At 39.2% G+C, this 12,224-nt stretch overlaps 1 protein-coding gene across 3 annotated transcripts in view; it reads left to right on the top strand.

The window, feature by feature from the left end:
• LOC149470715 (uromodulin-like) overlaps positions 1-11,396 on the top strand; it is a 70,870-nt gene extending 59,474 nt beyond the window's left edge. For all 3 annotated transcript variants that reach the window (XM_089661663.1, XM_089661658.1, XM_089661650.1), the window contains 5 exons: positions 278-440; positions 2,738-2,816; positions 6,137-6,157; positions 7,128-7,148; positions 10,801-11,396. In XM_089661663.1, coding sequence (XP_089517789.1) covers positions 278-440; positions 2,738-2,816; positions 6,137-6,157; positions 7,128-7,148; positions 10,801-10,865 — 349 coding nt within the window. In that variant the 3' untranslated portion in view covers positions 10,866-11,396. The remainder of the gene's footprint in view (positions 1-277; positions 441-2,737; positions 2,817-6,136; positions 6,158-7,127; positions 7,149-10,800) is intronic.
• The last annotated feature ends 828 nt before the right edge of the window (positions 11,397-12,224 follow it).

The raw sequence follows: 12,224 nt of genomic DNA, 5'->3' as shown, positions 1-12,224 counted from the left end.
CTCAAGGTAATAAAAAAGGGAAAGGACAGGTTGGAAATGATTTTGTCTTTTTTACATAATGAATGGGCCTCCTGTTTGCTCACCAAACTGATTCTAGAATTTACCTGTCAGGCATTGGTGTCAGAATCTAATCAATGGTGGAAAAAAAACCAAAATGACCTTTCAGATCAGGAAAACTGCTACAGGAAAGAGAATATTAATGAATGGAAATAACTCACCTTTATAGCTTGATATTGCTGAAAATATTCTGATCCTTGTCTGATGATATCACTTTTAGATGCCCCAACAAGAATGACCCAACACTCTCCATGGCAGAAAATGGAGTGTCCCTTAAAGGTCGCTTTTCACTTCAAGTGTTTAAATTCCTGGCAGGATTCAGTCAGATTTACTTACACTGTCAGGTCGGCTTGTGTGACACCTCCAACTCCTACTGCGCAGCTGTGAGTATTGATTGGTAATGTACATTTCTATATTCTAAAGTTGGGAATTCAGGAAAATAGATGAATTCCAAGTCAAAACTGATACATGTGAAATGTTTCTCTTGGAAAGGAATTTTGTTAATCTGTTTGGCTAGTCTTGTGGTTTAGGAACCCCTGCCACACTGCACAGCCAGAAATATAACTCCACTGTTTCCTGTTTCAGTAACTTTCTTTGTCACCTGCCTGCTAATTGGACAATGAGTTATCATAGAGATGATGATGGTTGATTATCTAATGAGCAGGCTAGAGACAGAGATGGGAGCAGGAGCCTGAAAATCTGAAGAACAAAGTAGGAGCGGCGCCCTCTATAGGTGTAGTGTGGTAGAAGGGTGGGAATCACAAATCAGACTGGAAAGGACTTGCATGTTATTTTGGCAGGTTAAAGATTTTACTATACTGATAGGCTAATTGGGCTCCACTTAAAGTGGAACTCTACTTACCTGTTCTCCAGTGTTGTGTTCCCCCAGAGCTCCCCACTGGGCACTGACATCATCAGCCTGGTGGTCTTTGGGTATCAATCCAGAGATGATTTAATTGGCTGGCCCAAGATGTTGTGACTCCCACACACAATGGGAGTTCAATGATCCGGCTTTTTTCATTTCTGCAGTGAGCAGCGCATGCACAGCTCCGTGTATAGAGAGGACAGGCAGGCAAGGGAAGTGTAATGCAGAGACATTGTATCTATATTCTGCATGAAAGATCCTGCCCGTCCTCAATGGTTTATTTGTGACATTTAGATTGTATATATATATATATAAATAACAAACAAATCATACTTACCTGTCCTGTGCAATGGTTGTGCACAGAGCAGCCCTGATTCCCCTCTTCTCGGGTCCCCCACCAGTGCTTCTGGCCCCTGCCTGCCCTGGAGGCATTCAAGCATTCATGCTCGCTCCCGCTCCACCTCCAAGTGCCTATAAGACACAGAGAGCATGGCTCTGCCCCGCCTCCCACTCTCTCCTCACTGGCTAAGATTGAAAGAAGCGGAAGCCAATGTCTCCCGCTGCTGTGTCTCAGCCAATGAAGAGGGAGAGACCTAGGAGATCCGATGCTCTCATGCACAGTGCTGGATCACAATGGGGGGGAGGGGAAGACTTAAGGTTTTTTACCTTCATGCCTATAATGCAAAAACTTTCTGCCTTTAAAACACTTTATGTTCCATTTTAAACTGCAAGTGTTGTATGTCTAATGAGGCGGGAATATTAGAGTGCAAGCTCCTCCGGTGCAGCCGATTGGCTCAGAGCTCCTTGTCCAGCATTACAGAATGTGTGACGGCTTTATGAAACAATATTAATATTAAAATACTACCACTACTACTACTACTATCACTACTACTACCACTACTACTACCACTACTACTACTACTACTACTACTACTACTATCACTACCACTACTACTACTACTACTACTATCACTACTACTAGCACTACTACTACTACTACTACTACTACCACTAATACTACCAATACTACTACCAATACTACTACTACTACTACTTCCACTACTACTACTACTACTATCATCACTACTACTACCACCACTACTACTACTACTACTTCTACTACTACTACCAACACTACCACTACTGCTAGTACTACCAACACTACTACTACTACTACTTCCACTACTACTACTACTAATAATAATAATAATGTGTGACTTTGGTTGGTCAGTTGGATTAAGTTCTTCTGTTGGTTTGTCTTTATGTGGCAAATATTATCAGTTTCTTTGATAAACTAATGAAAAACAATGTTAGGAAAATTGAAAATTCATTTAAAATTAATATTTATAAAAAATAATATATATAAGACAATGGCACATACATTTACTATTAATTTGAAATTTCTTGGAATGTTTATTACATGACAGTTTGATCATTTTTGTATCATATAATAGTTCATGTCTTCATAATAAGTCGGCACGTTATGTATTTATTACAATTGAAAGTATTTCCTATTTGTAAACATGAATTGATAATAATGATATTTATTGCATTCATTTGTTCCCCTTAAAAAGATTCTTGAACAATATACATAATTAACTGATATTTCCAATAAGATGAGGAGTTTTATTTGCAGTATAAACATGTTGTCATTTATATAACACCCGGGGCTCTTTGGGAAGATCTGATAATACATTAAGAATTGTTCTCATTCCCGGGATGTAGAAACCCTCAGAATTTGACAATACATGTTTGTGACATCTCTATTATTGTTTCTGGGTTAGAATTTGATGACTCTTTTTTTGGGGGTTTTAGAGTTGTCCGGCTATGAGATCTTCTTCGGTTGGCAATGATAATGTGAAAAATATAACTATTGGACCCATATACCAGAAAGGTAAGATTTATTTTTATAAAGATTGTTTTTGGAAACATGTGATGTCTCCTATACTGTACATGTGACTGTCAATATCTACTTCTAGTTCACAAAACATTTGTATAACAATGCTTAGCATGGGAAGGTGTTAGTGGTATGGTACAGGACACGGGATCTTTAGTTGTTGCACTGGGTATTATGCATCTGCCTTCAGGTGATTGGACGCCGGTAAAAAAGAAAAGTCTACAGAGACATCCCCCTATATAAGACCTCCCACTCCCTGAGAGCCTCAGTTGTTTGCTAGTGTTAGCTTAGCGAAGTTTCCTTTTCCTGTGAAGCTTTTCTCTGTTGATTCCGATTATATTCATTGCAGAACCATAGTCACTGCGACTCTTGTGCAGCAAGGGCGGTTGGATCTTCTTGCTGTTGTCCAGCAGCTCCTCTGCACACATCACTTTACAGTTGGAAACAGGTGCGGACTGACAACTCATGGGGCCCCCAAGCAATAGGGGATCATTGGGCCCCTGTGTCCCTCCCCAAACTCAAAAAAGCCTATGAAAAAGGTACCAGGGGCATCTCATGGGGCCCCCTACTGACCCCGGGCCCTCGGGCAGTGCCCGAGTTTCCAAATGGTCAGTCCACCCCTAGTTGGAAACCAAATGGAGGAATTTTTCTCATTCTGGATCTAAAGACTCTCAATGCGTTCAGAGGTTCTGCATGGGTTCTGCCAGGCCAGTAATTGCCTCCTTGTTTCTGATTTTTTTGCTTCAGTAGACATTTGGGAAGCCTACTTGTACATCTCCATCTATCCTCCCCATCAATGCTATCTGAGTTCTGCAATGGATGATCAGCATCACCCCTTTGTCTCTCATCACTTTGGCTTGTCCTTGGTACCTTCGGGTTTTCACAATGGCACTTGCCCCAGTCTGAGCTCTGCTCTGTGTTCTGGGGATTCATGTTGTGGGATTCCTGGATGATCTCCCGGTAAAGGATCAGTCCTCCCTCTCCCTGTCAGTTAACATTCAGTGGATGATGCAGATTCTGCAAAGCTTTGGTTTAATCCTCAGCCTATGTAAGTCATTGCTGGAACCTTCTCACAAACTAGAGGGCTTTGGCCTGTTATACATGAACCAGTCCAGGATTTTACTACCCTGGGGCAAAGTCATGTGGCTGCACGATTTTTTGGGGGTGGAAGGATTGCCTCTTTGAAGCAGTGCCATACGTCTACTTTCTCTCCAGTCTGTTGCATCTCACCATTTTGTCAGCATCAGACCCCAAGGCCAGACTCTCACTGGCGTTTGGGGTTTCCAACTCAGTATTGGAGTCAAGGAAGTAATTTCACTCCAAAGATGTATAATGGGAAGCATACATGATTTTCTCATGGATAGAACTGTATATTCTGGCCCTATACACAGCCAAATCCCTGGAGTGGAGAGCTGGCAAGTGAACATGCTCAGTCTTCATGAAATTCTATCTTGCTTGGTGCAAGTTAAGGAAATTTCTCCTTAGAAACACTCCAGGGAACTCATCCTGCCCTTCTGCCAGTCTGGTCTGCATCAACACATGGCTTTGAGTACTAAAGTGGCAAAATATCAGCCTTGGCTGTATTGTTTCATATGTCATTGGCTTCTCATTCACTATTTAAGGCTTTTGTATAAGTTGTCTCACACATCTTTCACTTTGCACACTCCACTGTTTGTCCATGGGGTCTTCATCTGTTTTTTTTAGCTTTTGAGAAGCTGCCCTTTGAACCTGTTGGGGATATTCCCTTGTTTGACCTCATTTACAAGGTGGCCATTCTTGTTACTATCACCTCTATGCGGAGGGTCTCTGAGATAGCAGCCATAGCCTGTGAGGAGCCCTTCCAACTGTTGCACAAGGACAAGGTTATCCTAAAGCCTCCTTCCTCCTTGAGGTGGTTTCTTCGCTACACCTCCTCCGGTACATTGTCATTTCTTCCTTATGACCTGCACTGACATAATATTTGCTGTGAAAATTTACCTCTTAGTTGGTGCCTCTTTTATGCAATTGGATCCCCTTTTTGTGCTTCCTGAGGGTTCCCAAAGAGGAATTTCTACTTCAGATTCCACCATTACTAAGCGGATTAGACACGTCATCACCTGAGTTCATCATGATCTAAACGATAGATTTCCTCACTTCCCTTTTAACTCTACCAAACCTGTTAGTGCTTCATGGACTTTTCAGCATCAGCCACTTGGTCTTCCTTTCACATGTTTGTAAAGATTTACCAGGTGGACATTAAGGCCTCCTCTAATGGTGATTTCAGGCATAGGTGCTACAAGCAGCTCTCTGACTCTGCGGATAAAATAAAAGATGTGGCACTCCCAAACCCACAAAAATAAATGTTGCAAATGGAGAAAGGAAGACTCAAAAGGATATAATAATGAAGTGTATATAGAAAGTTCAATAAACATCCACAGAGCTGGAGGACCTGACTTGTACATTATGGACCGAGAAGAAATTGAAAAAAATCTTGTCTCTTGATTGCTTGCTACAAAACTGAAACTATCTTGGAGTGGGAGGAGTTACAAAGGAGGATGACACTGCATACACCCCTTTTTTGTCCAATCACCTGAAAGTAGCTGCATAATAGTCAATGTAATTAATAGGGATCCTGTATTTCAAATTTCACTCCAAGAAAAAGATTTTACTGGTATGTCAAAAATATTATGAATTTCCCTCCTCTTGTAATTTTGAGAAGCAAAATATTCTGGCATTTTTCTCACTTTACAACACTTCTTTAAAAGTGTTTTCAAAAGCAAAAAGCAGCAGTTTTGCTAACAGAGTTCAATGGAGAAGCTGCTGAAATGCATGGTAGAGCGTTTTTGACACTTTTTCCCATGTTTTGCATTTTTATTCTGCCCAGCAATAAAAAAAATTCCATGATTAGAAAAAAAAGTAGCTGAACAAATGACAAAAACACATCAAAAACAAGTAAGAAATGTGCGTAGAAAAACGCAAACCAAACTGCGAAAAGCACTGAAAAATGGATAACAAGCAAACTGCATAGGTGTGAACTCAGCCTAAAAGTTGAAAATAACTTGTTAATAACTGATGTAGAAGTAATGATGCGCTATTCTGTTTTCTTTCTTTTATATCTATTTCTTTATTTGTAACAAATTGGATATAATACTCAGGCTTCATTTCAGTAGCTGATATCTCATAAAGTAATTGATACAAAAATATATATTTTAGAAGTACAATAAACCTTTTCAAAAAATCCATGAAAAGTTAAGGTAAAAATGTTAATAATACAAAGTTAAATTAAGTTAATAATACAAATTTCATTAATAATATTTGTATCTTTATTTTACTTTCAGCTGCTGAGGTGTCTGTTGGAGGTGAGCTTGAGTTTTTTTTATAATCAGCTGCAATTTTATCAAGTGCATTATACATATAAAAGAAGTATAGAACTAAGTAGAAGTCTTATCACTGGTGGCTGGTAAACGTATTTGGCTGGATAGGAGTTAATTCTTTCCATGCGGAGAGCACTTGTGCTGATTTTTGGTATCCAATCAGAATAAAGGGGATTGGAGAAACATTGAAATTAAAAAATATAGAAACATAGAAAGGTGATGGCAGAAAAAGACTAAGTGGTCCATCGAGTCTGTCTGTTTTGTGTGTGTGTGTGTTGTGTTTTTTTGGGGGGGGGTGTTTTTTTTTTTTTTAGGCGGTAGAGTGTTTTTTTTGTTTTATTTTGTTTTGTTTTATTTTTTTTTTGGGGGGGGGTGCTTTATTCTTGTTTTGTCTTTTTGTTAATGTTTCCTAAATATGATTGTTTAATAGAAGTTAATTTGAAGTTGCCTTGATATTAATAATTCCCAGCACAGCTGGTTTGAGAGCCAATTACGGCTCCACTGAGAGCCAATTACAGCTCCACTGTATATATATATATGGGCAGCACAGTGGTTAAATGGTTAGCACTTCCACCTGGCAGTACTCGGGTCATTGGTTCGAATCCCAACCAGGGCACCACCTGCCTGGAGTTTGCATGTTCTCCCTGTGCCTGCATGGGTTTCCTCCGGGTACTCCAGTTTCCTCCCACACTCCAAAGACATGCTGGTAGGTTAATTGGATCCTGTCTAAATTGGCCCTTGTATACGAATGTGAGTAAGGAACCTTAGATTGTACACCCCTTGAGGGTTAGGGACTGAAGTGAATGTACAATATATATGTAAAGTGCTGCGTAAATTGACAGCGCTATATATGTACCTGAAATAAATAAATAAATATATATGAACAAATGTGATAAGTAACATAGTTTTGTTATAAAAAAAACGTCTGATTTGTGTTTATATCTTTTATTTCCAGCTGCTCTGTCTTCTGATGGAGGTAAGAAGGGAAATTATATATTAAAATCAATTGCCTTTAGTCATGGTGGATCACATTTGGTTGGCTGGTGGAGTAACTCATTGGGATAAAAAGGTCTAAATAAGAAATCTGAGTCCCTATTCCAGGGAAGGTGTGTTACTTTCAAACATTCAGTGAAGTTAGGTGGGATTTCAGAAATGTGGAGGTCTTCCTCTGTATAGAGGGATCGGGGTTGTCCCTCCTATGAGACAAACTAAGAGTCTTAGAATAACTCTAATATAAACTCCGCATCTATGGAAAATACAACGTGCTGATTGGTAAGTACTGATACTGGACACCTTTTTCTTTCCTGATAAGGAAGGTGGAGATACTACAGAGATATTCCAGAGGTGAGGCGCTGTTTGCTCTAAACAAATATACTCTCAGTAAAAAAATAATAAATGTAAATCCACACTGGTGAAAAATTATTATTTGAGTAACAAATAAATAGCTTGTGCTCACAGTATGAATAATTACACAAATCCTCTTCATTATCGTATCATAAAATATGTGCCTCAAAACATTCCTGAGCAGATGTACTACCTGTAGAGATGCGCACAAGAAAAAAATCTGGTTATTTCGGATTAATTTGTTAAGTTTAAAAATGAATTTTGTCATTATCATTATGTTAGAATGATTCATTTTCTGAATTAATTTTGTATACTCAGATTCCTTTCATATACTCAGATTTGTTTCACATATTTGGAGTTTGTTTTGTATATCCAGATTAGTTTTGGATATTCAGATTAGTTTCATATTTTCAAATTCGGCTAGTCCAACCCACAAAGCGAAATGGAGCGAGCTGATTGGGAGATTTACATAAAAACCAATGGACTAAAATTAATTTTGGATTCATTTGTTATGTTTATTCATTATAAAAAGAAATGCAATGAGCTGATTGGACGATATCCGCAAAAAACAATGAAACTAAATTGATTTCAGATTCATTTGTTAAGTTCATTTGTTACAAAGAGAAATGCAATTAGCTAACTGGATGATTTAAAAAAAAAAAAAAAATGGAACAAAATTTATTTGGATTCATTCGTTATGTTCATTCATAATAAAGAAAATTGGAATGAGCTGATTGGACGATATCCAAAAGAACGAATGGAATTAAATGTTTTTTTAATTTGTTATGTTATGATTTAGAGATTCTGATGGATTCACCTCCATCCAACCCAACCACAATACGTGGGAATCATCATCTTATTTCATCTTTCCTTGCTGTACTTATTGCAATATGTTTCCATTTCATATATGATGCATTTTTTATAATAACGAAAAATGGTAAATTGAAAGGGAACCAGAGGAACGTATGGAACAAAGTAAATTCTGGATCCATTAGTTATGTTGTTATATTATTTCGGATGCTTCAAACAATAATAAAATGCCCAAACTGTAGTGTCATATCATTAGAATGAAACAAAGGAATACAAATTAATTCATTGTTTTGGTATAATTTCATGTAGATTTGTTGAAATTCATTCCTATTGTGATTCAGAAATTAGTATACATCCAAATCTCTGAATAACAACATTTGTTTTCCCGAAATATGATTCGTAATGATAAGAATCACACATGTCTAGCTATCACATTAAAAGTGCAAACAAATAAAGTTCTCATTAATATAGTGCTCTTAATAAAATGTCTGTGTACACATTGAAATCTTCAGTGCCAAGTCTGTAATATTTCATAGTTCCTTGTGCTTCAACAAGAATCCAGTGACCACAGTGATCAGTGCCTAACCACATACAACTTGTGGAAACCTCACTCACTGGGTCTCCCATGACCCCTAAGGTCTCCGTGCTTTTTTTCTGTGTCTGCTGTTCTGCTTTAATATCTCCTCCTTTTTCCTATCTTCCTCCAATTCCCTGCCTTAGAGACAGTTTCCTCCACTCTCCATCCACGCCAAGCAAAATATGGGAAACACAGATAATATAACACCATTTATTTAATAAACCGCACAACATACACACATTGCATACTTACATACTGCATAGATATGTAGGCCTCATACATATAAACTGCACTGCTGGCCCCAAGATGGCCGTGTGCTCCACAGACTGGAATCCTGGGATCTCCATCCCTGAAGACGTTCTTTAGATGAAATGCGTTGGTGGGGCTATGTCCAAGACGTCACTTAAGGTCTGTGGAGCATACGACTATCTTGGATTGGGGCCAGTAGTAGAGGCATACATATCTATGTAGAATTTAAGGTCACAATTTGTGTATATTGTGGTTTATGACATAAAAGGGTGTTATATTATCTGTGTTTCCCTTGTTTTACATGGCGGTGACATGGAGAGTGGAGGGAACTGTCTCTAGGGTGTTATTTACATCGCTGATATAGCCCTGTTGTTTAGATAGGTATATGACAACCAACAACCAAGCAATGAAAAACATACAGGAACAGCTCTTCTTGTAACAAGATCACATGTATCCCAGTACAAAGATTCTCTAAGTGCCCATTGGGTAGGAATACCTGAGTAGCAGCAAGTCCATAGTCCTTTAAAAGCAATAGTCCATTAAAGTGATTCTAAAGGTTCATTTTTTTTTGTAAACTAATAAACATGTCATACTTACCTGCTGTGTGCAGTGGTTTTGCACAGAGCAGCCCGGATCCTCCCCTTTTTGGGTCCCCCTGCTGGCTCCTCCTATCTGTTGGGTGACCACACAGAAAGCAGCTTGCTATGGGGCACCCGCTGCTCTGTGTGTCCATTCATACACCGAGCCGTGGCTTTGCCCGCCCATCTCTCTCCTCATTGGCTGACTGGTTGTAATTGATAGCAGCAAGAGCCAATGGTTCCTGCTTGCTGTCTCAGCCAATGAGGAGGTAGAGACTCAGAACAGCCAAGGCTGTCATTCACACCGCTCAATCACAATGAGGCTCAAATAAGTTCTGAGGGGGCTGGGGGGGGCTGCTGCACACAGAAGGTTTTTTTTTACCTTCATGCAGAGAATTCATGAAGATAAATAACCTTGATCCTTTAGAACCACGTTAAGGAAAAGAAACCACAAGTGGAAGCAAGAATCCTTAAAGTCCATGTCTGGCAATAATCCATAAAGGCACAAAGTCCTTAGCTGGCAGTTAAGAATTCATAAAGTCTTCAGGTTTCCAGCCCCTCAAGGAATCCCTACTGCCACCCCCCCCATCCCCTGGAGGAGGACACAGTCCAGCAGGGTAACAGCGTGCATCTTGGCAGTGACTTAGGAAGAGCTCTCAGGGGCACAGAAGAGCCTCTATTTATATGGGCTGACCTGCAGGGGGGGTGGACCTCAGAATTTTGGTGGGAAGACCTGGCCAGCCACATTAACCCTTTCCTCTGAGATCCATTCACCCAGCAGGTCACCCCAGGGACACAGTGCTCACATAAACATCGTAATAGTTGTAACTGAAAATTTGACCCAGATAATTGCAGAAAAGTCAGAACAGAAAAATAAAACATTAACCATTTGTACACACCTGCACTTTCATTTGAATAGTTGTATTTGGTATACACAGACAGCTGGGGGGGGTCACTGCAGAGTTCCCCGATACTTTCTTGCTGGGGGAAAATGAGTGTACAGATTGGATGACTGATATCATGTTTAGGGATATTTTTTGAAATGATCATTTTTGTTTTTTGTCTTCCAGGCACTGCTGTACCAATGGCAAAGCTTTTCATCTCCGCCATTGTTTTCCTGTTCCTATTGTACTAGCATTAGTGAGACTCATCCATGTGAATTGGTGTCAGATTTGTAGATCAGTGACACTCTACACATTGTGGAAGGGTTTTATAAACACTCAGAGCAAAGCATGATCCTCTACTGCAGACAAAGTCTTGCCAAGATGGTAAATATCGGGAGAACCACAACCATCACACTTCCTGGCATATCGATTAAATCTTATATGGCTTAACACATGAACGCATTAATAAATGTGGGAGAATTTTGCTGACCATCATAGCCAGAAGAAAATAAAAAATTAGAAAGTCAGGTCAAACATTTGGAAACATCTACAAGACTAAAAACGTGTCCAAAGTGGGACATTTCAAGGAATGATTTGTATCTGGGATAAATAGGAGATATATACACATATATGGGTTAAGGGGAATCTTTTAGATGGTATTTCATGTGATCATTTTCTATACCTGATTACCAAAACTAAACACTTAGCTTGAAAAAAAAACAAATATTATGGAAATGATTTTCAATAAGTATAATAGAGATATAATAAATGGCATCTAAAAAGTTTTGTGATGGATTGTCTTTTTTTTTTACAAAGGAATACCATTGGATCCTCCCAGATAACTGATGTATACTGTCTGCAAGTATAATATATACAAAATCAAAAATTAAAACCATATGGGACTTTTAAGGGGCCAAAGTAATTAAAAGAAAGCTGAGAAGGTATAATTAAAACAATGTTTTTATTTCACAAAAAATGCATTATTAAAAGGAGTAAACCATACTAACCTATAATTATATAGGAAAATGCGGCATATACACTATTATCATCATTTTAATATTCCAAACTGGAATACCAGCAATCAGACCCTTATGAAAAATTAATTGTCATATACAAATAAATCTGAAGAATTCTAATACCAATACCGGGGGGGGGGGGGGTACGGCTTAGAGCATAATGGCTGCTTGCTGAAAGAGCTCCACTCTCCTTCTCACACTCTGAAGCTCCACAGCTGCTCAAGGAGCATTGTCTTCAATGTTGAGTATCTGGGACCCTTCCAGCCATGCCCAAAAGGCAAAATACCCGATCAGCTCTACCAAAGCTGACTGCTCTCTATCCCCCAATTGCAGAGTTCAGCTTGATGGTGGGGAAGCTGCTTTCAGAGACACACAGCACTCATACTCATTGGCTGAGGACACCAGCTCAGTCTTCTTCTGCAACCCACAGCTGACTTTGGGCAGCCCACCTGACAGCCCTTCTACTAGAAGTCCTGCTAAAACAAAGAAACCCAAACAGGGAAATGAGCCTCTTTCTTCACATAGCTTGTCCCTTCCAATGCTGCTGCTTCCTTTATTGGAGGATATCCCTGCATCTTCACAAACTGCTACTGT

This window comes from Staurois parvus, unplaced genomic scaffold, assembly GCF_062004578.1.
Source record: "Staurois parvus isolate SC_StPar_1 unplaced genomic scaffold, SC_StPar_1.0 ptg000034l, whole genome shotgun sequence".
In the NCBI taxonomy this organism is placed as follows: Eukaryota; Metazoa; Chordata; class Amphibia; order Anura; family Ranidae; genus Staurois; species Staurois parvus.
Note: the sequence above shows the minus strand (reverse complement) of the source record. Positions and strands in the feature narration are given on the sequence as shown.